This window comes from Mastigoproctus giganteus, chromosome 3 (genome assembly GCF_048544385.1).
Source record: "Mastigoproctus giganteus isolate SK-2022 chromosome 3, ASM4854438v1, whole genome shotgun sequence".
NCBI lineage: Eukaryota > Metazoa > Arthropoda > Arachnida > Uropygi > Thelyphonidae > Mastigoproctus > Mastigoproctus giganteus.
The window spans coordinates 22,143,859-22,169,615 of NC_143577.1; the positions used below are offsets into that span (position 1 = coordinate 22,143,859).

The following is a 25,757-nucleotide window of genomic DNA, read 5'->3' on the forward strand; positions in this document are numbered from 1 at the left end:
TCTGCTCAAAATAACTGGAAATGGGACTCGTCGGACCAGGAGATCCAATGTCCAGTGCTGATGTTCTTTTGCCCAGTTGAGGCATAGAGTCCTGTGTCATGGTATTAGCGATGGGACTCTGGTGGGTCGGCGGCTCCTGTAACCTATTGTGGCTAATGAATGCATGAGGGTCTTGGCAGAGACGTTTCTGGCACCTCTCTCTCGTTGAAGTCAGCGATGATTTGTGCCACTGTTGCTCTCTGGTTGGCTGAAACAATGTGAGACAGACATCAATGGCCACATTCATTCACCACCTTTCTCCACCCATAGCACTGTCCATGATGAGATGTTATTCCAGAAATGGTGTATTCCCAATACACTTTTGATATTGTTGAACGGTGGTAGTGCAATTTCTGTACCACCTCTGTGATAGTGACTCCTCCCATCTGAACATCGTGTCTGGCACCTACTGTCATCCCTCTTTCAAAGTCAGTTAACTCACGATGTTTATCCATACTGACATCAAATTACCGTCTACGCGAATGCAGTGATGCAATGTACCTATATACCTGCCAAGTGGTGGGTTCATCCACTAGCGAGGGGGGTGACATCATTGCATTGCCCAGGAACCAGATATCCCATGAATTTTTTCCTTTCAGTACATTCTTTCCTAAGCTGGCAGTTCCTTATTTTTTCATTTCTTCTGCTGCTGGTCTCTTGTTTGTCTTCCATTAACCCTAGTGGCTGCTATGGCAGCACAGTATACAGTGGAATGGATAGCCTCCAGTGTTTCACCATTGTTGTTGATATAATGTAGTATTATTTGCTGATTGAGATGGTCTGTGGCTCTCCAAAAGATTCTGTTGGGTCTCTGCTTTGGTATCACGTGGGTGTTTGTGGACTGCATTCTTTCAAATTCTGTTAGGACCGTTTTCCACTCACTCATATTCTATTCTGGATATCATGACCTCCACTCTTTCCACTTCAGCTACTCTAGGTTGTATTCCTTCTTGGTCTTCCTCCTGTGGGTCCATGTTGTCCACATTCTTTGTTCTTTATAGTTGATTGCACAAGTCCTGCTTGATTTTCTGCAAGACTGCAGGTGCTATCAAGTTCTTCGTGATGATGGTCCTTCTCTGGTCCACTATTCGCTGTTTGGTGACCTGAATATCTGGGAATTGTTCCAACCACTTGGTATATAGTCGTGACCCTTTACATTGCCATATCAGTCTCTAGCTTGGTTATTTCAAAGTATGTTCGCTTGATGAACATATTCCTGTTGATGCTCCACTTCATGCATTGCCATTTTATTCTGCCTCGAGTAGTCACTAGCACAGGGAGGTTGGTTGGGCTGGATGCTATTTCTCTTCCCTTGTAATAGTTGTAGCAGTAGTAGTAATGGCAAATGATGCAAGAAAGCAAGCTTATATAGCATCAGCCAAAAAAAAAAGAACACAGTTCACCCATCCATAACATCCAAGAATTTTTCTAGTTCTCCCTTGAATTTACTCAACACATCCACTTTCACAACAAGCAGAAGGAAACCTGTTCCAACAATCAACCACCCACTGGCTGAAGGCAAACTTCCCCACATCTAATCTTCTCCACATTTAATCTTGCTTTTATTGCCAAATGTTAATATTTTGGTTGTTGAGATTTTTCAGTTTAGGCACTGCTTGTAGTCATAACACATTATAAACCATATAAATTAGCAATTAATAAATAAATAATGGAATAGTGCAATATGCATGTTATTCTCATTCACTTTGCTGTATTTCAAAGTTAAAAAGTTACAATAAATAATATACAATAGAATCTGGATAAGAAGTTTTTCAAGGGACTGGAGGTATAGAACTTTTATACGGGGAAAACTTCTTAGAAGGGAAAATTACCTAAGGGTATGAAATATTAACTACACAAATAAAAATGAAAAGATACACATACATAAGTTAAAGATCATTTTTAAGTACTATTTCAGAATTTATAAATATTTTACACTGCCTATGAGAAACAGTTTTAAATGTTTTTTAATGAGTTTAATTTGTTCATTAAATTCATTACCAAGTTGGAAGGATGAGCTCCTTTTGAGTTTCAACATACCTTAAAAGGCCACAATTACAGTAAGAAAGAGCAATAATCTACTAAGTAATTCAGAACTGTTCACAACCAACAGAACTTAACGCTGTCTATATATCCAATTATGGATATCAATGAAAACAATTGCAATGTGCCACTTCCATTATATCAAAATGTTTATACTAAAAATGTTTCAGTGCTGAAAGCCTCAGACTATGGAAAATTCACTAATCAAACCAGTTAGTGCACAGCATCATTTTAGTTCATAGTAAACCACCGAAGCAGGTGAAATGGCATCATTTTTGTTATATCTCATATTGTGAGTGCCTTCACAATGAGTTACCCTGATATTGAACTACCTCGAATATGCAAAGCTCAGACAATGGATTCTCGAATAGGCAACATTTTGCCAATGGATTCTCGACAGATACCATCACCCCACAACCACTGGGTGGTGGTATCTGCTGAGAATAAGTAACATTTGTCTTCTTCATTGGCGAAGCTTTGCTTATTGGAGGTAGTGCAATATCAGGGCAACTCGTGAAGGCATTCATGTGCCGTTTCACTTCAGTGGGATTACTGCCACTTCAGTGGTTTACTACGAACTAAAATGATGGTTGGTACTAACTTGTTCGATTATCAAATGTTTATTTTGTTTAATAATTTTTTGATATTAAAAATAAATAATTTTTATATTTAAAAAACGTATTAAGTGCGAAAATGTTATTATAATAATACACTGTGTATTCTTTATCACAAATTTTTTATGCAGGAAAACTTTTTACCCAGGAAACTTCTTATGCGAGAAAATAATACATTACAACATGCAGAATTGAAAATGGGACTTAAGAAACCAAACGTAGTACAGGGGAAAACTACTTATGTGGGAATTTCTTATCCGGGTTCTATTGTATATATTAATTTATTTATTGGTTTATTTATAGGGGAATATAGGGGGGCTTCAAAACTTTTATTCTTTCCCGGCACAGGAACACCTAGTTATGGCTCTACACTGGTCCCACCATTGGACTCATTTTCTGAATATTTCTGAGCAGCTATTTTTTAAGAGATGATTTAAACTCTGAGTAATATTAACTGTGTCCCATAAAAAACAGCAATTGTGAGCTTAGGAAATAGATTTGGACTCTGGGGAGTATAGGGTTTTAAATTCAGTTTCTTTAGAACTACATGCTAATATTGTCCATATTACAGGTCATTGTGTTTACACAATGTGAGTGTAAATAATGTATCAAAAAAGCAAATTATCATACAGTTGCAGCAGACTTCATGGACTACATTTTCTTTGGAGGTGTTTTATGCTTCCACAGTGAATTTTGTTATTTTGATTCAGGAATGAAATGGTGGATGGATCCGGAAATCATCTGCAGTGATTTTTCTGCTTAAAAAAATAATTTTTCTGTCGTTGGTTCAGGCATTTTTTGAGATGAACACAAATAGAAATTGTATCCTGCTTCCTTCAGGAATAAGGAGTTAAGGGACCCAACATGAGAAAATCTGTCATTCCTAAATGTACTTTCAGAATGCTTTGTGCACTTTCCATAACTCACATTAGTGACTATTGGTATTCATCTGTATTCAGTGACTATTGATATTACCAATATAGGTAGTTCTCGACTTTACGAGTTAATTCGTTCCTAGCACGTGCTCGTAAAGCGAAAACTCGCAAAGCCGAAATTTATTTCCCATAAACATAAGATTAAAAACAGGGGTTACATTATCAACAATGAAATTAGTTAGCTAATTAATTTATATTTAAACAATGATTGATTTATCCAAAGAAATGTAAACGTAGCCTCTAAAATCAAGAAAATTATAATAATAGAGAAATTATTTATGACTTACAAATGTTAAAGAATGTTTATTCTTCATCATCATCGACTAAATGCACACTCGTTGATCACCCATTATTGGCTCGGCACTTGTTGGTTTGTTGCACAAGGAGTCGTCTTCTTCAGAAATGTTTCAAGAGTCGTTTGTTTCCAAGATAATCTTCTCTTTTCTTTATAAATTTCACAATTGCATGCATAAGCATTTTTTAACGGCACACAAATTTAAACTAACATGATTCGCGTGGAGTAACAAGTTTACGAAGCTTTAAAAAAAGGAATGAAAAGATTCTGAAAATTTATTTATGTTTTTTATATGACTGAAGATTTCAGTAAAGGGCAAACACATTTCACCATAATAACGTAAAAACCCACACAATTCCAGCTATCGGTATTTTTACAAATGCAATAACATTGAGTTTACTACCCGTTTATAATTACTTGCACTAACAGAAAAGCCCAATAAACCAGAAAGTGCAAATTGTTTTTATTGTTTTATGGTCATGACCTCCAGAAATGCGCTTTAGAAAAATATCACAAAGGCTTTTAAAATTAATTCTTATAACGGAACATATGATAATGATAAAAGTGTAGTGCATTTTAATGATTTGAATCGGTAACTAATACAATTTACAAATCACGCTCACGACCTTTTTTTATATGGCCTTAAGGTCGCACTCGTGACCTTAAAAATGACATTTTAAAGAGATAAATAGCTTAATTATACAGTGAAAATTTCAACTTCCAAGATCTTGAAACAAATTACCAAAAACACAATGTGTTATTGGGTTCACATTGCGACATTTTAACGATACGATGGTATCTCTGGAACTGATTAATATCATAAAGCAGAGTACACTGTATTGTATAGCTACGCACGTGGTTTGGAATGCGGTATTTATGAATGTTTAACATTCATTTTTTTGCAATTAATGTTCATATTTTAGATTTTGTTGATATTTGATACTTGGGAAAAAAAACTCGTAAAGCGAGAACTGCCTGTAGTCACATTAGTTATTGATGTTGACAGATGTGCTAGGGATAGGGTTATGTTCTGTTCTGATTTTTCCATCATTAACATCTGAATGCAGTGGAGTTGAGTGTAGCAAGTTTCCATAGTCTTTTTGAAAAAGTGTTACTGTTTCTGTTGATGTTTTTAACCAGAATTTCCCGTTGTCTTGCTGTTCGTTCATTATTTTCTTTATGAGTATGTTATTCTTGTCTAAGTTTGAATCTGGTTTTTAGAATTATTGTGGACCTGTAGAGGTAAAAAAAATGTCACAGATGAATATATGATAGGTTTAAATGTGTGTATTGTAGTTTTGCAGTGATTATTATTCATTAATAATTATTCTGAATTCTCTGTAGTAAATTAGTCTTGATCTTTTTTGATCATCCCTCATAAATGTAATACAAACATTGTAAAGACCTGTGTCCAGGTGGGTGACAACTTTTTGAAATGTACAGTGCAAAAATTTTGCCAGTATTGGGGAGGGATTACAATATCTCATTTCCAACCAAAGTTTCCTCTGGAGACTAGTAGGAGAGGGAGGAATAATTGGCAGGTTTTTCCTGATTAAAGTTCTGAAGGTGCTAGATAATAAGACTGGATTTAAATAAATTTTGCAACATGCTCTATATTTGACTGCCTTTTCTGGTTGAATTCAATCAAAATTTTTTTTACCCACAATTTTAAATATACACATTATGCCTTTTGCCACTTTCTCTGTGTATGTTACTTGGCACTGTGGTCGCAGTATCTTTGTGAAAAGCACTGTAATAAGTTTGAAGAATTTCATTTCCATTTTATCCAGAAAATGTACCAATGCTGTCTGTGATTGAAGTATTTATTTTTTCTGTTTTTATTGTTTTAGCTCGTCGGAAAGCTGCAGCTAAAAGAAAGAAATTAAAAAGTATGCAAAGCAAAAGTACAGATGAAGAAGAAGAGGAAGTTGAAGTTGAAGGTGACTAGATGTGATATATTATTTTAATATTTATGGAACATTTATATATTATTAATTAACTTTCTTGATTGGATTTTAATTCATAATTTTCAATGAAACACAAGGCTGAGAAAAGTATAAATTGGTTAGGACAGATTGTATAGGATATACTATGTGCAGAGAACCAAATACTGCTTAGATTAGATAAGGAATACATTTAAGTGAGAGGGAGAGAGAGAGAGAGAGAGAGAGAGAGAGAGAGAGAGAGAGAGAGAGAGAGAGAGAGCACTCAGAGGAAAACAAACTGGATCTACGATGAAAACCAAAGAGCCTTCTACAGAAGCATCAGACAAGAGGAAAAAGAGGACAACAGACCATCTCACCAGAATGCAATTGAATATTTCTGGGGCAGCTTATAGAGCAATTAAGAGAGATATAATGTCCCCCCCCCCCAATAAACCTAGAATGGAAGAAAACTGAAGATTCCCAAGAAATGACAGAATGGAAGATTCATGAGGAAGAAGTACAACAGGAGATCGGGCATTCCCACAACTGGCAAACACCAGGAATATACTACACCCACAACTATTGGTACAAAAAGTTCAGCAGTCCCTAGTGAAGCAGTCGACCTGGATGATAAGGCACTCTGAGATGATCCCAGAGTCTCTGATTCCTTATGGGTGAATACAATGATAACAGAAACCTGGTAATGTAGAGACTGATCACTCATCTCCCAATGATGTACAAGATCCTGACCTTGTGCATAAGATGAGATTATCCAAGTGCAAGCAAGAAATTTCCAACTCCAAGAAAGGTTTTTGAAGAATTTTGCCATTTTATTGACTTTTTTTTATGAAAACCCCAAACACGAAAGGTATCAAAACCTATAGTACTTAGTACCGTGCATGGGTTCAAGGAGAAGTATGGGGGGAGGGGGATGCCGGAAACTTTGCCCTAGAGACTAAACATGGGTTTCACCACTTCAAGCCTCCAATAAGCAAAGTGGTGGTATTTCACCACTTGAAATACCACCACTTGTTGATGAAAGTCATCTACCAACTTAATTGCTATATTAAATTGCACTCTATAAGTAGCTTTATAGTCCTAGTCATGCTTGTTATTTTCTTTTTAATTTAGCTAGAGATTTTGTAGGTTACTACTTAATACACGTAGAACTGTTGTTTCATTCAAATCTTGCCACCATTCTTATAGTATAGAGTGAGTGGCAGGGAAATTCAAAATTTTAATTTCGGTAAATAGGTATCTCTAAAGTTAAATTAGGTTGGCATTAGTTGGATAATTTTGTTATATATTATAATTAACTTATAACTCCAAATCATTTGTTGGGCATATATCTTTGTGTTTAGCTAAGGATATAACTAATTTAACATTGTGATTGTTACAGTATAGCATAACATATATTCCTAACTTATTAGTGCAAGGTATAATGTAAAACTAGATAAGATAGCGTAATACGTATCACTGCATTTAGAAATCTATTAGATTAGTGTAGTATCATCAGTTAATTAATTAACTTTATTAATCTTGTTTTTTCATTGTTAATTAATTGTATTCAAATGGAAATCATGCCCCAGACTAGAGTAGCAAAGCAACTGGCACAAATCAGCAAGAGTGCTGTGGCTTGGTGGAAATCCGAAGGGGGAGATTCTCCAACACATCACGGCCTAAAAAATGAGCAACTTTTGAAATGTTTGTGGCCCTTTCTGAAACAGGACATGATCTAGCCAAGGAGGATGTCTTTGTGTGTGCTAGGTACAGAGAGCACCAACTCAGCATTCTGATGGGTGTCTATTAGAGTTTGAAGAGTTGGGTAGATGCCCTTGAAGGAATTAAAATGAGGGACCCATCAAGCTCTCAGCTGCCCAACTCAACACCAGAGCTCACTCTTGTGCATCAGGCAACACAGCAGAAATCTTCAAGGCAGAATGTGCTTGTCTTAATGTTAGTGACTCTTATTGTCAGGGAGACGGGTAATATATTGTGCAAAAAGAATAGGTGGAATACAACTAGGGGTGTCTGCCAGGGAGAAGAAGTTTATGACATTGTAGAGCAGATAAGGGCACAAGTGATATTGGCACTAATGACATTAAGAGTAGGAGATCTCCATATTTATTTAACAAATACAGGTTAATGCTGAAAAAAAGTCACAAGTTATGGTTTAATTTAAAAGTGGCTGCAATTCTGCTCAGACATGATAGGAGGGAGAGCTCACTCGTGTGCATCAGGCAACACAGCAGAAATCTTCAAGGCAGAATGTGCTTGTCTTAATGTTAGTGACTCTTATTGTCAGGGAGATGGGTAATATATTGTGCAAAAAGAATAGGTGGAATACAACTAGGGGTGTCTGCCAGGGGGAAGAAGTTTATGACATTATAGAGCAGATAAGGGCACAAAAGGTGATATTGTTGTACATGTTGGCACTAATGACATTAAGAGTAGGAGATCACCATATTTATTTAACAAATACAGGTTAATGTTGAAAAAAAGTCACAAGTTATGGTTTAATTTAAAAGTGGCTGCAATTCTGCCCAGACATGATAGGAGGGAGTATATGATGAGAGCCTTGTTAATCAATTTGGCCCTGGAGAGATTGTGCAAGGCACATGGGGTAGAATTTTTTTCAGCATGGGCTGTTGTTGTTAACAGGACAGACTGCTGCTTCTACAGGGATGGGATACATTTCAATAGAAAGGATGATGATGATGCTATCTAGGCAGTATTAGGTGGATTGGAAAACTGCTAGCTTTGAGGGATTCACAGACTTAAAGATTAACAGTAGTCACAGGCAGAGGTGAAAGTGATTCTTGCACTGCTTCTATTAGAATGAGCAGCAACCTGGAAAGTAAGGTGCTGAGCATTTTAAGGACTGGTCAGAGTTATCATGGGACAAGTAAATACATGGGCTGTGTAAGGGTAACTAAAAGTAAGAACAGGTGCATGTATACTTGCGCATTCACCAATGCTAGAAGTACTGTAAATAAATTTGATGAATTTGAAGTACTGTTCAAGACATCAGAGGCAGATATTGTTGGGATTTCAGAGATGTGGTGTCACACAGATATAAGCAGTGCAGAATTGGAATTTGGGGAGTACATTGTGTACAGAAAAGATAGACAGGATAGGTAGGGAGGAGGAGGGGTTATGCTGTTAGTTAACAAACACATAAAATCTAAGGAAGTGCATCCAGTTGACAAAGGTGGACTGACAGAGCAATGTTGAGTTAGTCTGGTGTGACATAAGTACTGGGAAAGCAAAAATGAGGGTAGGAGTGTATTTTAGGCCTAATGACTCTGATGAGTACAACAAACAATTGTACAGAGAAATAGAGTGAGCCAGTAAATCAGAATGTCTTAAAAATGGGGATTTTAATGGAAATAAAGATAGCCATCTGGTCTTTGAATGGGATAGCAGCTTTCTAAATTCCACATCAACAAAATTACAAAAAATCTTCCAAATCCTCTGTTAAAATTGTGAATATTGAAAAATAATTATATTTTTTCAAAATGACAGATTCTATATTAATTGGTAGACTGTCTAAAGCATGCTGAACACAATTATTTAAAATGTGAGCTGGGCATCCTGCTCTAATCAGATTTACTCCAAGTGTGATTTGTAAATTGGAAAAAAAACATTATTCATTCCTCTTCTTTCCAGGCCACCAAAATTTGAATTATACTTAACTGCTGCAAGCACAATACACTTACTTATAGATTATGAATTTGCAGTGTTGTGATAATCAAATCACAAATTGTCTCAGATTTCTCATTTATTAGCGATTTCAATTCTAGCAAAAATAGCCATTCTGAATTCATTATCAGAATACTGCATTAAAACAGGAAATATTTTTGATGGTCCACGATTACATCTATCTGTGCATGCCCCATTATAAGAAATGTTTTTTTCATTCTCAATTTTTTCTGGTGTTAATTTTAATGAATTAGGTGCCAAAACATTATTAATGATTGCCTCTGTTTTTGTTCTTTCACTGAAATATTTGAAGCAATATCTGAGTTACACATTAAGTGATAGTATAATAAATAAATAAATAAATTTTCTGCTTATACTCCGGGACGACCAAACGGTCAGAGGAGTTCACAAGATAGAATACAAGAAACAGCACCGTATTCAGTAGTCACGGGCTTGAACCCCGGTCACTCAAGGCACGTGTACTTATGTACCCGCGCGCCTGACCACTAGGCTACGGCAATTTAGTAGAGCAATCACAAGACATAACTTTGGTGGTGTTTAACAACATGAAATGCTAATGTTGCTTTGTAGCCAATATTTCTCTTCTTTTGGAGTGTTTTTTGATAACAAACATTGTATTTAATTTTCTTGAACTGCCAGCCATTTTTATGCTTCTTGTGTGTTTTGATGATGACAAATGTTCCAAATAAGCCTTTCTTTTATTAGCTATTGAAATTGTCACCTGGCATACTTCACAAAATGCTTCATGGTCCAATGTTGATTTTTTAAACATCGGTTGATTTTTTTCCAATACATCACAGAACTTATTTTTTTGGTGAGACATTATTGAATTTATGGGTTTTTCTAAAAAAAAAATATAAATATATTTACTATAGTTATTGCATGATAATGCACACTTCATCCATGAATGCAGCAGTTGAAAAATTAAAGATAATAATTTTTTAAGCAACAAATTAATTTAAATAAAAATTAACCATCAAAACTACAATATAAAAGATGCTAATGTTTAATCATAAACTTGATGATAAATCAATTGCAGGCTATTTTCCATTGAACAACACTTGCATAATAAAGGCTTTGAATGGCATGAAACAACAGTTACTGCATAATCATGATTCACTGCTGGTGAGTGCATAAACACAACCAACGAGCAAACCACAAAGGGACTTCATCGTATGTCGGGAATTTGCCTCAAAGTTTCCAACATGGTATGATGCTACCTAACTTTATGAAGCAACACTTGAAATTTAGTTAGCTGATATTGTAATGTTCTAATGTTTATTTAAAAAAAAAAGAGTAAATAAAGAGTTGATTTAAAATTGTGTACTCTTTTCACATTTCGATACCAGGAGTAAAGAGTACTCCTGGTAACCCTAACCTTTGCTAGAGCAATGACCACACTCTCACTGTGATAGCTTAGCAACATAGCTATGACATACGACAACATTGAGTTACTGTTATAATAGTTTTAATTCTATAGGATGACCAATTTATATATATTCTAGATCTTTCTGTTAGGGTTTTATACAGAGAGAGATCAAACAATCACTATCATCTATACCTTAAATGATAAAATTGCCTCATTAAAATTGGTATTGATGTTACAACAACTGGCCTATATGACTTTGATGTGTACAGTGTTCCCTCCTCTCCCCTCCATACACCCCTTTGTTCCTTCTCAGGCAGTTTTGGTCCATTATTCCTTTAAATGAAATCAAGTTCAGTATTGTTAACAACTGTTAATGTGAAAATGGGATCACTTGAGGCACGAGGGTTTTTGGTGGAACAGGTGTTTCATAGCGCAGGTGAACATACAGAAGAAGTACAACAAAAGTTTGCAGAAAAATTTTCTGACACTGAAGTGCCGCACTGCAATACAGTGCAATGGTTAATTTCCAAGTTACATAAAAATGGATCAGTTATGGATGCGTGGAGATCCTGCAGGCTGCAAGTACTAACATAGGAAAAAGTGCTGGATATTTTGAACTGCATATTGCAAAGTCCAAAAAAATCCATTCATAAATTGGCACAGGCAGGCAGGACTCTCATATGGCAGCATGTGGAAGGCACTGAAGAAAAATTTGCACTTACATCCCTGCAAGATATTAATTAATTAAAATTAATATTAATTTAATTAATTAATTAATTCAAAGAAAATGACACCATCAGGCGTGTTGAGTACTGCTGATGGTTTCAAGAATTCATTACTGCTAATGGAGAGGATATACTGAACATCACATTCTTTTCCAATGAGGTGTGGTTCTTTATCCGATTACATTAACAGCCAAAACAGCCACATTGGTCAGCAAATAATCTGTATGCATATCATAAGACACCATTACATGATCAGAAAGTTGGTTTGTGGTGTGCCATTTCTCTAAATCGGATAATCAGCCTTATATTCTTTGATGACACTATCAACACAGAATGTTATTGTGAATTGATTCTTTATCCACTCATTGGACATTTAACCAAGGATGAAATTTTCTGTGGCTGTTTCCAGGAGGATAGTGCTACTGTACACGCAGCTTGTGCCTCCATGGCACTAATGCACAATGGGTTCAGGAACATTAATTTCAAAGGCCATCTGATCTCCACGGTTGCCCAATCTTATACCTCTTAATTTTTATCAGCTTATAAACACCATTTATAAAGACAATCCTCACACTCTTCTTGAGCGTAAGGAAGCAATGCAACATTCATCAGGAACATCCCTTCAATTGAACTGTTGCATGTATTTGCAAACAAGGTAAGATGAGATGTGTAGGTGCTTATCTATGAGCAGGTGGGGATCATTTTTAACATCTCTTGTAACTAAAGTAAGTACTGTATGGGAATATATTTGTTAAGATTTTAGTACATGCACGGGGACTTTTCAATCACCCAGTATAAACGTCTCCCTATCTGAAAGATTCAGTTATTAGTACTTATTTCTAACTTAGTTAGCAAAAAGATTACAACTTGCAGAATACCATCACTGGTAATTCCCAGCTCCTCCAAGTTGTGACTCCGAAATCATTCCATAAATTCTTCATTGTCGTGTTAGAGTCAATGTCATAAAGAATAATTTTAGGCTTTTATCTTTTCAGAACTTCACACTTTAATCACAAATCATTAATCTTTCCACAGTTTATAATCTTAGTAATATACTATCTTATCTTAGTAATATCTTAGTACATACTATCTTAGTAATATCAGATTCAGTTTTTGTATTTATAACAATGCTTTATTTCTCACTGGCTGATGTTCCTTACGTTAATGCCCTTTAGTAAAGGTCTCACATTCATCAAAATTTCAGATTTCTTCCTGTTCATTATAGGCGATTCTTAAACTTTTCATCATTAGTTTCAATAAACATTGCTTTTGATGTTTTTTTCCTAAATTATCTTTGGCGGTGCCTACATATTGTCTCAGAACCTCAGATTCTATAGTACTGCCTTTGCACTCTTCCAATCTTGCATTAACAACCTTATTTTCTATATCTCTTGAAATTATTTAAGCCTTGTTTCCCTAGATTAGCTTCCTATTCATTTGAAACATCATTATCCTTGGCATCTTGTCAATGTCAGGTTTTGCAGCCACAAAGCAAGGACCTTTCCACCACTTTTGTTCAATTGTATTTCGTTTCTACAAAATAGAATAATAACAACAACAGCAAAATAGCAAAGTAGCATGTAGTGGCCATCTAAAAATTTTAAAGTTTGTAAGTTTTTCATTTCAGTATAAGGCACACATAAGATATCTTTTAATGTGGTTGTTAATACCTTGTAAAGTTTATTTCAAAATTAAACAGCCTCATAATGCAGAGAAGTGTTGTTTTTACAAGAAAATTTTAAAATAAAATTAAGATATAAAATAAGATGTACAGTGACAAACTTGAAATTGTCACGACTGGTATTGATTTGTCATAATTTGCATTTTTGGATGAGTACCATATTTCCCCATGTATAAGAGACACCTTAATTTTGGGGCCCGAAATTTGAAAAAAAATGTATTACAGAAAGTTATTGAACTCAAGTTTTATTCATCATAAAATTCATACAACTCCTCATAACTTGAATTCAGCACTGTACGAAAATCTTTTCTGAGCCATTTCTGGGCAGACGTGGCAAAATGTAACCTAATATACTGGTAACAAGTGCGAAACAATGAGCGCAAAGACAACAAGCGCAAAAAGTGGGAAATGCAAGTAAAAAAAATCTACAACCACTGTATAAGACGCATCCAGTTTTTTGACCCCAAATTTTTCAAAAAAAGGGGAAATACATGGGGAAATACGGTAATTTAGTTACACACCCAGAAAATATAATGTAATATATTATTTTTAACTTTTTAAAAGTAAAAGTCAATAATTTTGCCTTACTATTGAACTTTTGTTATTTATATATATATATATATATATATATATATGTATATATATGCATAAATATGCCCTATTTTAGGTTTAGCAAGGTCTTCCTATTTCAAAACCAAAGTAAAGAGTGACGGTTCATGTAAAGGATTTTGGCAAGTAGAAAAGAGGTTTAGGTAAGTCATTTTAATGTTTCATCATATAATAAAGTATATTCTTATACTTCTTGTAGTTTGTGTTTACACTGCTGAGGAAATGCTGTCATTTCCTCTTAAATCTTATTCCTCTGTTATTCCTGCTAAATATTTTTTTATCTCCACCCATCTTAAGTTTGTAACTTTGTAAATAATCTATGATTACCATTACGTTCCATTTTTGTCATTACCTGCCCTGCCTACCTTCATATCACTGGCAACCTTTGACATCAAATATGTAATATTTATATATGCATAAATACACTCTATTTTAGGTTTAGGTTGCTCAAAAATGTTTTTTACTAATTTTGCTACATAAATTGTAAAATGATTATTAATGAAAACTATATGCATTTAAACCTATCATACGGTCATCATGTAATAAACCTAACATCTATTTTTTTGTCTCTGGAAGTGTAATAATTTCTGAAAGACCAGTTTTTGAATCTGAACAAGGATAGCATATTTACAAGAAAAATAATAAATGAACAGCAAACCAGTGTGAAATTCTGTGTTCTGCTGAACAAAATACAAACATCAGAACTTTTGCAGATATCCCATGGTAGAACCTGTTGCACCTATATCCACTATACTCAGATGGCATAAGTCATTCAAAGATCCAAGAACCAGCATCTAACATGACCCTATCCTAGGATATCCATCAGCACGAATAATTGTTGATGTGACTCAGTAAATCAAACTTGGTACAGCCAAGGCCAGAGTTACCAGAGTCACACAAGGTGTAGTAGCACAGTTGTCCCCGAGCCCAAGGTGATAGAGGGGAGCAGAACAATGCAATTACTATTGGTACAGAGCCTCAGAAAGTTTATTCTTAAGGCCCCTAAAATATCTTATAGGGTTCCAGACTACCATTTAGTGTACTGCTGTCATTTTTGAAAACGAATGAATTACAGTCAGAAAACTTGCAGAGGGCTTGAGTATTTGCTAGGGGAAGCACACAAAGCATTTTTAAAAAAACATTTAGGAATAATGTGTTTATTCATTTGGGCCCTCAATGCTTTATTCTCAGGCACCTCCATAGCCAGGTGGGCAGGAGCAGCAGTGTGCAGCACATGCTTCTTGATTAGACCGGGGCTCGAGCCCGTGACCACCAAATACGGAGGATGCGGAAAGGTCAGGGAATGACCACTGCATATCCCCAGAGCAATATGGCCTTAGTTGCTAATGCTCCTAAAAACCAAATAACAAACAAGCTTTATTCTCAAACTAAGGCATTTTAGATTTGGCAGCTACGTTCATTTCAAAAATGCCTGTCAACATCAGAAAAATTATTTTTAAGCAAAATAATCACTGCAGAAGGCCTGGATCTACCACTATGCTTTTCCAAATCAAACAACAAAGTCCACAGTGGAAGCATAGTATAACTCCACCTCCAAAGAAGGAACAATCTGTGTAATCTTCTGATATGTATATTATCATCACCTTTTGTTGATATGGTGGATATTATTTTCACTCACACTTTGGGAAAATGTTGTACTGTGTCTGGAAAATATTACAGACCTGATTTGAGAATGTCTGGACTGCTACTGCATTATCATGGTGCAAGAATGTCCACGTTCTCAACTGTTGAAGAGAATGTCCACGTTCTCAACTGTTTCTCCTCTCACGGGTATTGTTATTATTATTATTATTGTTGCTCTTATATTATTTCTCCCTGATTGGGGGATTCAACTCTGTGACAGGTACTGTTACCAAGTACACAGGGTGGTTGTAATGTCTGGTGTTACTGTTGGTCGAGGAACTCTCTGACTATCCTACAGATGTTCAGGATTGTGACTTTCTAGAGTTCCTTGTAGTGTTCTCTGGGAGACCTATTGCTGCTAGGCTGCTATGCAGGGTCTTTGGCACCATACCAGTGGTTGACACGATGATTGGGATGGTCGTTACTTCTTGCATATGCCACATCTCCTTGACCTCATGTCTCAGGTTCATGTACTTCCTAATTTTTTCCTCATGGGTTTTCTGGACATTGCTAGTGTTGGGCACTGCTATGTCAATCAGGTAGGTAACCTTTTCCATCTTGTCCACCAGGGTTATATCTGGTTTGTTGTGCGGGATGGTCTTATCATTATTATGGCATGGTCAGGACAGCTTTTGGGTTGGGGTCTCTAGTACTGCCTGGGGTTCGTACTTGTAGTATGGTACACTTTCTTTGGTCAGTCGATATTACCTTGCTAGCTTCTGATGTATTATTCTGGCTACGTAGTCGTGTCTATGAATGTACTCAGTCTAGAGGATCACCTTGCATCCCCATGTGATGTGTTGGATCATTTCTGAGGCCAGGTGGCATCATCGACATGTGTCATCTGACATTCTGGGCTCCTTTGTGATGTATTTTCTATAGTTTCTGGTTTTGATTACCTGGTCTTGGATGGCCAGCATGAATCCTTCAGTCTCAGGGAAGAACGTCCCGCTTGTGAGCCATGCATTGGAAGCAATGTTATCAATGTGATCTTGATGGAGGCCATTGTAGTGTCTGTCGTGGAGTGTCGTCTTTGCATATTTCTAGCTTTGTTTCTTGTGCCGTCTTGGTGGGAAGGGGCTCCTTGCTTAGGTTGAGTTGGGTATACCACTTATCTATCTTCCTTATGGCCTGGTGGAGTGGTGCTGTGTTCTCGAAGTAATCCTTCAAGTTAACTGTTGTATTTTATGCTACTCTATTAGGTCTATCAGCCCCTTTCCTCCCTTTCCAAGCTATTGTTAGTTTCTCCACTGCTGACTCCGTGTGGTGTTGGTGGCTCTTGCTCATCATCGTCCTTGTCTTTCACATGATATCCTCTAGTTTGGTGTTAGTCCAGTCTATGATCCCAAAGGAGTATATTAGTACTGGAGCTGCATAGGTGTTTAAGGCTTTAACTGTGTTCACTCCGTTCAATTTTGCTTTCAGCAGGCTTCAGAGTCTCTGATGATATTTTTCGGTCAGGCACTTCTTGATTTCCTTGTGCTCTAACTGCTGAGCCTGCATCATCCCTAGGTATTTGTAGGTCTCTCCTTCTGTCATAGCTTCCTTCCATCTCTTTACCAGTCAGCAGCTGGTAGTTTTGGTTGACTAATTTTCCCTGGTGTAGTGCGTGGGTCTTGCATTTGTCTAGACCAAATTCCATTCTGATGTCCTTGCTGAATTGTTCGGTGATCCAGAGTAGTTGCTGGAGTTGCTTCTCAGTTGGCGCACAGAGCTTGATGTCATGCATGTACATCAGGCGGATGAGGGTGTACAGGTTATTTCTTCCTTCTTTGAGGTGATATCCATACTTGGTGCCGTTAAGCATGAGTGCTAGACAGAACCACAGTGGGCTCAGAGAATCTCCTTGAAAGATTCCTCTTCTGATGGGGATTGGTCTGTTTGTGATGTTCTTGACCTTAATTGTGGTACTCCATTTCACCAGTGTGACAAACTTCCTTTACTAGGAAGTTTGTCACTATCGGATTGACCTTGTAGATCTTCAGGGTCTCTATTAGCCAGCTATGAGGTACAGAGTTGAAGGCCTTACGGTAATCGATGTAGGTCGTGGTGTTTCTTGTAGGTTTGCTCCATAGCTCCATAACTATGGTTAATTGCTCCTCCACTTGCATCCTTTCTGTTGTTCGGACATTGTTTTGACTCTCTAAGTGGTCTGATATCTTCTTGGTTGGGAGGCAGGTGATTTGTCTGTATTTCACCAGGTTTCTTGTATCTTCATCTTTAGGCTTCAGATATGTGACTCCTTCAGTGAGGAACTTCGGGATTGGCTCTGAGTACCTTATCATTAGAGTGAACTGCTCTGCGAGTGCTTGTGTGTGTGCAAATGAGCTTCTTGTACCAGTAGTTGTGGATGTTATGAATTCCTGGGATTCGCCGTTGTGGGTGTTCCTGATCGACTGTTTTATTTCTTTTTCTTGAATCTTCCACTCTCTCATCTCTTGTACGTCCTTGGTTTTCTTCCGTTTTACTTCTATCCAGGGGCTCAGCTGTTATGTCTTACTTCACTGCTCCAGAACTCCTGGATCGTCTTCTTCTTGGGTGGTCCATTTCCTGCTTTCTCATCTTCTCCCAGTTTCCTGTAGAAGGCTCTTTGATCCTCATTAATGATTCAGTTGTTTATTTTCCTCTGGGAGCTCTCTTTGTATTGGCATAGTCATTTGCTGAGTGCGAGGAGGTTCTGCTTCAGTGTGTCCAAGTATTCTCCTATTCTCTGATTTCTGGTCTCATGTTTGCTGTGGACACTGTCTCTCTTGAGGATGCTCTTCACCTTTCCAATCAATTTCTTACTTCTGTTATCCTGTTGGTACTGAGTCAACTAGCCTATCTTGACTCTTAATTCTTCTATCTTCTGCTAAAGTCTTCTTTCCCAAGCTGGCGGTTCCTTCTGTTTTCAGTTCTTCTGCTGCTGGCCTCTCGTTTCTTTTCCATTAATCCTAGTGGCTGCTATAGCAGCACAGTATACGGCTGTGCGGATAGCCTCCAGCATTGTGCCATTGTTGTCAAGGTAATGTGGTATTATTTGCCAATTGAGGTAGTCTATTACTCTCCACAGGATTTTATTTGGCCTCTGCTTAGGTATCATGGGGGTTCTTGTGGGCTCCATTCCTTCGAATTCTGTTAGGGCCTTCTTCCACTCATCTTCTGTTCTGGATATCATGACCTTGTCTCCTTCCACTTCAGCTGTTGTGGGTTGTATTTCTTCTTGCTCTTCCTCCTCTGGTTCCATATTGATCATATTCTTTGTAGTTGATTGCTCACATCCTGCTTGATTTTTTCCAAGATGGCAGGAGCTGTTAGGTTCTTTGTGATGATGGTCCTTCTTTGGTCCACTAATTGCTGTTCTGTGACCTGAATATCTGAGAATCGTTCCAACCACTTGGTATGTAGTTGTGACCTGTACATTGTCATATCGGTCTCTAGCTTGGTTATTTCATAGTATGCTCACATGATGTATGTATTCATTTCGATGCTCCATTTCATGTGTTGTCGTTTTATTCCTTTCTGGGTGGTCACTAGCTCAGTTGCACAGGAAGCACTTCCAGTTAGTGGGGCTGGATGGTCTTGCCCTTCTCTTGTGGTAGCCATACAGGGGATAGCGTCACTTGCTCCACTGTCTTGCTTGGGAGACTGTCTCCAACTTTTCCAACTGACCCCTCTGCCTAAGGCCTGAACACGAGTGACTTTATCCTGCACGACACTCGATGCAGTATGATTAATATCTCACAAGTAACTTTTTTCTCTTCTACCGAGTATTGTTATTGTGTTATTGTTATTATTATTCTTGCTCTTATATTATTATTATTACTATTAGCCACATGGTGCAAGGAAGCCCGAGGCTTATGCTGCACCAGCCAAAAAAAATAATAATTTCTAAATTACCCTGAGAGAGAATCTGCCTTGGCTCACCTAACCCTCCTGGTAATTTGATTACAGACTGCTTTACACTTACTATACAGTTCTGTATCCCCCTGACAGCTTATAAACATCCTATATGTTGTTGTCTTCTCACCACCTGTTCAAGTAGATCCACATTCTTCATGAAAAGGAGGCTTCCAGACTTTTATGCATTATTCGAGATGTGATCTAACCTTTGCCTGATACAAAGGCATAATCACCTCACTATCCCTGCTGGCAAAATTCTATATATATCATTGTCAAATCCCATGAGCTGTCCTGGCAGTCTCCCTGATCTGCTTAGAGATTTCATATCTGACTGCACAATTAATTATCTGCAAGTCTTTTTCATTCTCTGCTGCACTGAGTGTGGTACCACACAGCTGGTATATTAATCTGAGATTACTGCTCTCCATATCAAGTACAGTGCATTTGTTAATATTAAACTATAGTTGCCACTTCTCAGCCCATCTGCCTAATTTGTCAAGGTCTTGCTGTAGTAGTGTACCCTGATTACTATGAATAACCACCCTGCCAACCTTTTCATCATCTGCAAACCTAAACATTAAGCTTGCTATACCTTCATCAATATCATTAATAAATACAGAAAATAACAGTGGTCCCAACACTGAACCGTGGGGTACTCTGCTAATAACATTAGTCCAATAAGAGCAAAGTCCATTGATAACCACTCTCTGTTTTCTTCCACCCAACTGTCCCTTTATCCATAGTAGTAATTTGTCCTTAATGCTAGGTTGCTCCAATTTGTATATCATTCTTTTATATAAAAAATATTAAGAGATTACCTCAATCTTTTCCATAGAATGCTTCTAGTCAGTGGTCTCCAAATGTAAACGAATAAGATAGATGAATAAAATAAATTAATGAATTCTTTCACTCATTGAGCCGGGCTCGAATAAACGTTACTAAAATTCCCTTGTACATATGTAACCTACTCACTAACAACCCGGACACGTTTCCATAAGCGTTTGCTCCAACACATACTGGTACCTTTACTATTCCTCTACATACAGGTAATAGGTATGCACATAATAACACAAACCTAGCTTATATATGTTCCTCCCCCCCATACACATCACACGTATAACGAGTCAATTATTATTATTATAATTATTAGCCATATGGTGCAAGGAAGCCTGAGGCTTATGCTGCACCAGCCAAAAAAAAATTCCCAAGTTACTCTGAGAGAGAGAGAGAAGTAGAAAGGAATCACCAAGAAAGAGAAGAATGATAATATTCAGCTCAGGACCCTGGGTGTGCCAAGCCCATACTCACCAGGTGTGAGCCCCTGGGGGCTATATAAAAACAGATTACTAATCTTTCTTCATACGTGTTATCAGAGGATCAGATTTCACTCTTCTGGAAGGGACTGAATTTTAATTTACCACCACATAAACTTCCTAAGAAACAATTTGTGATAGATTTTGAATTTGGTCTCCGCAATGTCCCACAAAAAGATTTATTAGTCCAACAAATCAATCAAGTAGTTAATAACCCCAAAAATATCCGTTTACCCAGATTAAATAGGAGTGAAGTTATGAATAAATTGGACTATTGTTAACAAATTGTATTCCATTGTATCGGACAGTTCCACCTACAGGGAGATAGACCTGTCTGTATTTGTGAATTTAGTAAATCAATATAACAAAACACTAATTTCATATCAAAAGAGTGATTTTATTTATATGGCTTAATTAAAAGAGCTGAAAGCCAGGACTTGTAATATTCCTGTATTTTTCAGACAAGTTAAACTCCATAAACCTGGTTTTCTTGTACACCCGATTGTATCCTACAAAAATTCAGCATTTTCACACCTAGCTACAGGGCCATGCTGAGCCATTTTAGTACTCAAGGCAAGAATGAAAAATTGCACCCTCCCCTAAAATATATTAAAAAAAATAATAATTAATTAAAAAAATATGACTTATTTAAAATACATTTCTGGTACACGAAAAAGATTTTCGTCTTGCAAAACCAAGATGATAAACGGATTGGAATAATCCGTTTATCACACTTGTATATATACTATCATCAAACCTTTTAGACAGGTGATAAAAATCAATATAAAAAACTATGACACATTATTTAATACTCTTAAAGGTGTCAAGCTTGCCCGTAATGATAAATCGTATTTGTTAGATGTCACTTCCTTGTATACTAATGTTAATGTTGACTACGCACTTGATATAGTTTGGGAATTGTTAAACAACACCACTGTAACGATTAATCACACAAAATTACCTAAAAAAGAAATTTTCTATTTTATTAAGCTTCTACTTGAAGGAAATTATATTACTTTTAAAGATAAGATATACAAGCAAATTTTTGGATTACCTATGAGTCTAAGCCTGAGCAATCTATTGCTGAGAGAGATCTATCTTGCTAACATTGAACACATATATTTAACACCCCCCGTATTACTTACTGTGGGAGATACCTTGACGATATACTCATTATAACTGATTATTGCACCACCCAGGGCCTTCTACAGACATTTAACAACATTCATGTGAGATTACATTTTACACTGGAAGAAGAACACGAAGAAACAAAATCTCTACATTTCTTAAATTTCACCCTTACACGAGATATGTGTAAAATACAATTTAATATTTACTGGAAACCCACCAATACTGGTATGTTGCTTCACTACAGTAGTTATCATCTGTTTTCTTACAAAAGGTCCATCCTATTTAACCAGTTCCTTAACGCTTTCAAATGTTCTACTTCTGAACCCACTTTAGACTTAGAAATTGATATACTGACCAACAGGTTTTTAAATAGAGGCTATCCACTCTCCATTATTAATCAATCAAACTACAAGCTAAAAGTAGGTCAAAAATATGACATCAATACAACCAATAAAAAATACTTTATTTCCATCCCATACTTTGAACAATGGTAGAAACAACTCAATAAACTCTTTAAAGATACAGAATTTAAAATTATAGCCAGACCTATGCAGAAACTCCACAATTAGTATTAGTATTAGTAATGGCCAATATACTGAGAAATCACACAGTTCTTCCTTCTTTTTCGGTACAAGTAAATGACTTTGTATATAATATTTCCTGTAGTCAATGTGATTCATCATATCAAAGCTCGACTCGGTATACCCTAGATTTATGCCTGAAACAACATGTTGCTTTGGTCTGCACAGCCACATCAGAATTGGCTTTTCATGGCGTCAATGAAAGTCATGTGTTCCTATTTAATGATGCAAAAATTCTGAATATACAACACAATTACATAAAATTATTAAAATTGCTGAAACCCTTGAATGAAGTTATGTGCAAATTCTATCAACAGGCACTGTCCTTACTTAATTTCAGATTTCTGGTCTATTATACGCATGCACCAAAACAAATAATCTCTCTATTTATTAGCTTAACATACACACACTCTTTGTATTTTTTCTGACCTGTGAACAAGACGATTAGTCGAAAAGCTTAGTCTGCTTAAGGAAGGAAAGTACAGTAAAATTTTATTTAATGTGTTCATTCAAATTTCATAGTCGTGACTTTAATTATTTATTACCATAGGAAGAAAGGCAGCATTCATTAAAAATTTTAGAGTCGTGATTTTATTTACTACCGTAATAAATTCCTCCTTTTAAATTATTTTGACTCAATGTCTTCTTGCACCCAGAGTTTCGTTGAGTTGGTTTGATATGTTTTGGGATCAGGTTGGGGCCCTCAACTTTCGGTTCCGGTATGCATCAGATCATTCGTGGCTCAATGAGTGAAAGAATTCAATAATTAATTTTATTCATTTACATTTGGAGAGCATTGACTAGAAACATTCTATGGAAAAGATTGAGGTAATCTCGTATTCTTTTTTGATAGTGTAAACCAGAGCTGTGATGCTCATTTTTATATATCATTACAACATTTGTAAAGTAATAAGAGAAGTTTACCTCAATATAATTTTTATATATCATTACAACATTTATAAAGTAATAAGAGAAGTTTACCTCAATATAATATGTAGAACACTTCCATATGATACTCTCCAGCAATTAAAATGAAAAAATCGCAAATCTTACATTACAGTAAAAAATAAAAAATAATTAAAACTAAATTGAACACAATTAAAAAACAATTGAACACAATTAAAAATCAAATGAACACAATTAAAAATCAAAAAAAAATTGCAAAAAACGATTTGCAATTTTTTTTTTCTGTTAAATTTCTTTTAATTAATTTAATTTTTAATTGCATTAATTTAATTTTTAATTGCGTTAGATTGATTTTTAATTGTGTTCATTTGATTTCTAATTGTGTTCAATTGTTTTTTGTGTTCAATTGAGTTTTAATTATTTTATATTTTTTACTGTAATGTAAGATTTGCAATTTTTTCATTTTAATTGCTGGAGAGTATCATAAGGAAGTGTTCTGCTTATTATATTGAGGTAAACTTCTGTTATTATTTTATAAATATTGATATCAACATAGAACATATTGAGGGTTACAGCTCTGGTTCATACTATCAAATATTATTACAACAGAATTTATTGAGCCCTGTAGCTCTGTTTTTATATTAAGCATTCTTTTATGTACAACAGTATCAAAAGCTTTTCTGAAATCTAAGTATATGATATCCAAATTATTTTTTGAATCCAGTTCCTTTGCAGTATGACTATGTTCTTGCCTAGACTGCTTCCTGCTTTACTTCATTAACCTGTGACTCCACTATTTTTCTTGGAACAAGAGTCAAACTAACAGGTCTGTAATTACTCATGTCTTGCTTTGATCCCCTTTTGTGAATTAGGGATACATTTACACATCTCCAGTCCATAGGGATCTCCCCTGAATCCAAGGATGCTCTTATCACATGGCTAAAGGTTTGTGTATCTCTTTTGCTTCCTCCTTTAATATAACTGGATATCCACCATGGGTGACGTTTTATGTTTAACTTCACCAATTTCTCTCCACTCTTTCCTCTCAGTTATCACAAAATCTTTTAGTTCCCTGCAAGAATTTAACTCACTTCTGGCACCCCATCCCTAAAAAATTTCTCATGTTTGAATGTTGATGCAAAATGCAGTTTGTTTGAAATCTGAGCAGGACCATCAACAGTTAATTCATTTGTATCTCTCTGACCGATGTGATTCAACCTCTTCCTTCTACTGTTTACATAAGCACAGAAGTCTTTGCTGTTTTTCTTTGCATTCTTTGCCGGAGACTTCTCATAATCTGCCTTAGCTTACCTAGCTTCCTTTGTGATTTGGTTACAGGCTAGCGTATATCTACTGTATGCATCTGTACCACCTGATAATTTATATGCATCTCATACATTTTTTCTTCTCTGCCACAAGTCTCATTGCCCTTGTGGGTAGCACATTTTGGTAGTATTGCCTTCCTCCCCACACCAGTTGGAAAAGAACTGAGTTCGAATCCTGTCAATGATCAGAGGAATTTTTATGGGTCTTTTTTCACAATATGGCTGAGTTAGTCAGTCTCAGATAAGGGTAGCATGGCTTTTTCTCCTGGAGACTCAGGTTTTTCATCCAGCAAACAGAAAATTTACCTCAGAACACACACAATTTACAGACAATATACACGGAGTGACATGGCCTTAGTTGCCGATGCTCCTAAATTCCAGTAACAACAACAAGTTTCATCAGTTAGTCTGACATCCATTTAGGCCTAAGCCTTCAATGGTATCTCTTAATTGGTATGAAAAGTGTAGTAGCTTTTATGATTGCATCCTTGCCTTTGAGGTTACTTACATCAATACAATTTGATGACCGCTACCTTAATGCACGGCAGTAATCACATTTTTTTTTTTTTTTGCATTTAATCTTTTTAAATCTTTTTTGAACCACCTCTTGTATATATATCATTGTTATTAGCAAACATCATAAACAACAACTCAAGTAATGTACGCACTGCATTACATTTCAGGTGTATTAATTTTTCTTAAATGAATTTTTTTCTGTTTCTGTGATTAATAGAAGTGAAAAAAATAAATGTAGTTGTCTTCATATCATTTAATTATTAAGATTAAAACTTTGATAACTGAAGATAATTAAGATTATAGAACAGAACTTAATAAAACTCTATAATTTTACATTCTCTGAAATACTTAGCCATTCAGTTCAATTGCAAGTGTATAACATTTATTAGCCTTCTTCCATGTACTTTTTTTTTAAAGTCTTTTATCCTTCTTTATCTATATCTTCACAAAGACATCTTGTGTCTTGCATAACAATACATGTGCAGTGTGTACTGAACAAAA

At 36.0% G+C, this 25,757-nt stretch overlaps 1 protein-coding gene across 1 annotated transcript in view; it reads left to right on the forward strand.

The window, feature by feature from the left end:
• LOC150087800 (voltage-dependent calcium channel type A subunit alpha-1-like) overlaps positions 1-25,757 on the forward strand; it is a 1,442,149-nt gene that overhangs the window by 30,590 nt on the left and 1,385,802 nt on the right. The window contains exons 6-7 of the mRNA XM_090369204.1: positions 5,777-5,866; positions 14,017-14,101. Coding sequence (XP_090225330.1) covers positions 5,777-5,866; positions 14,017-14,101 — 175 coding nt within the window. The remainder of the gene's footprint in view (positions 1-5,776; positions 5,867-14,016; positions 14,102-25,757) is intronic.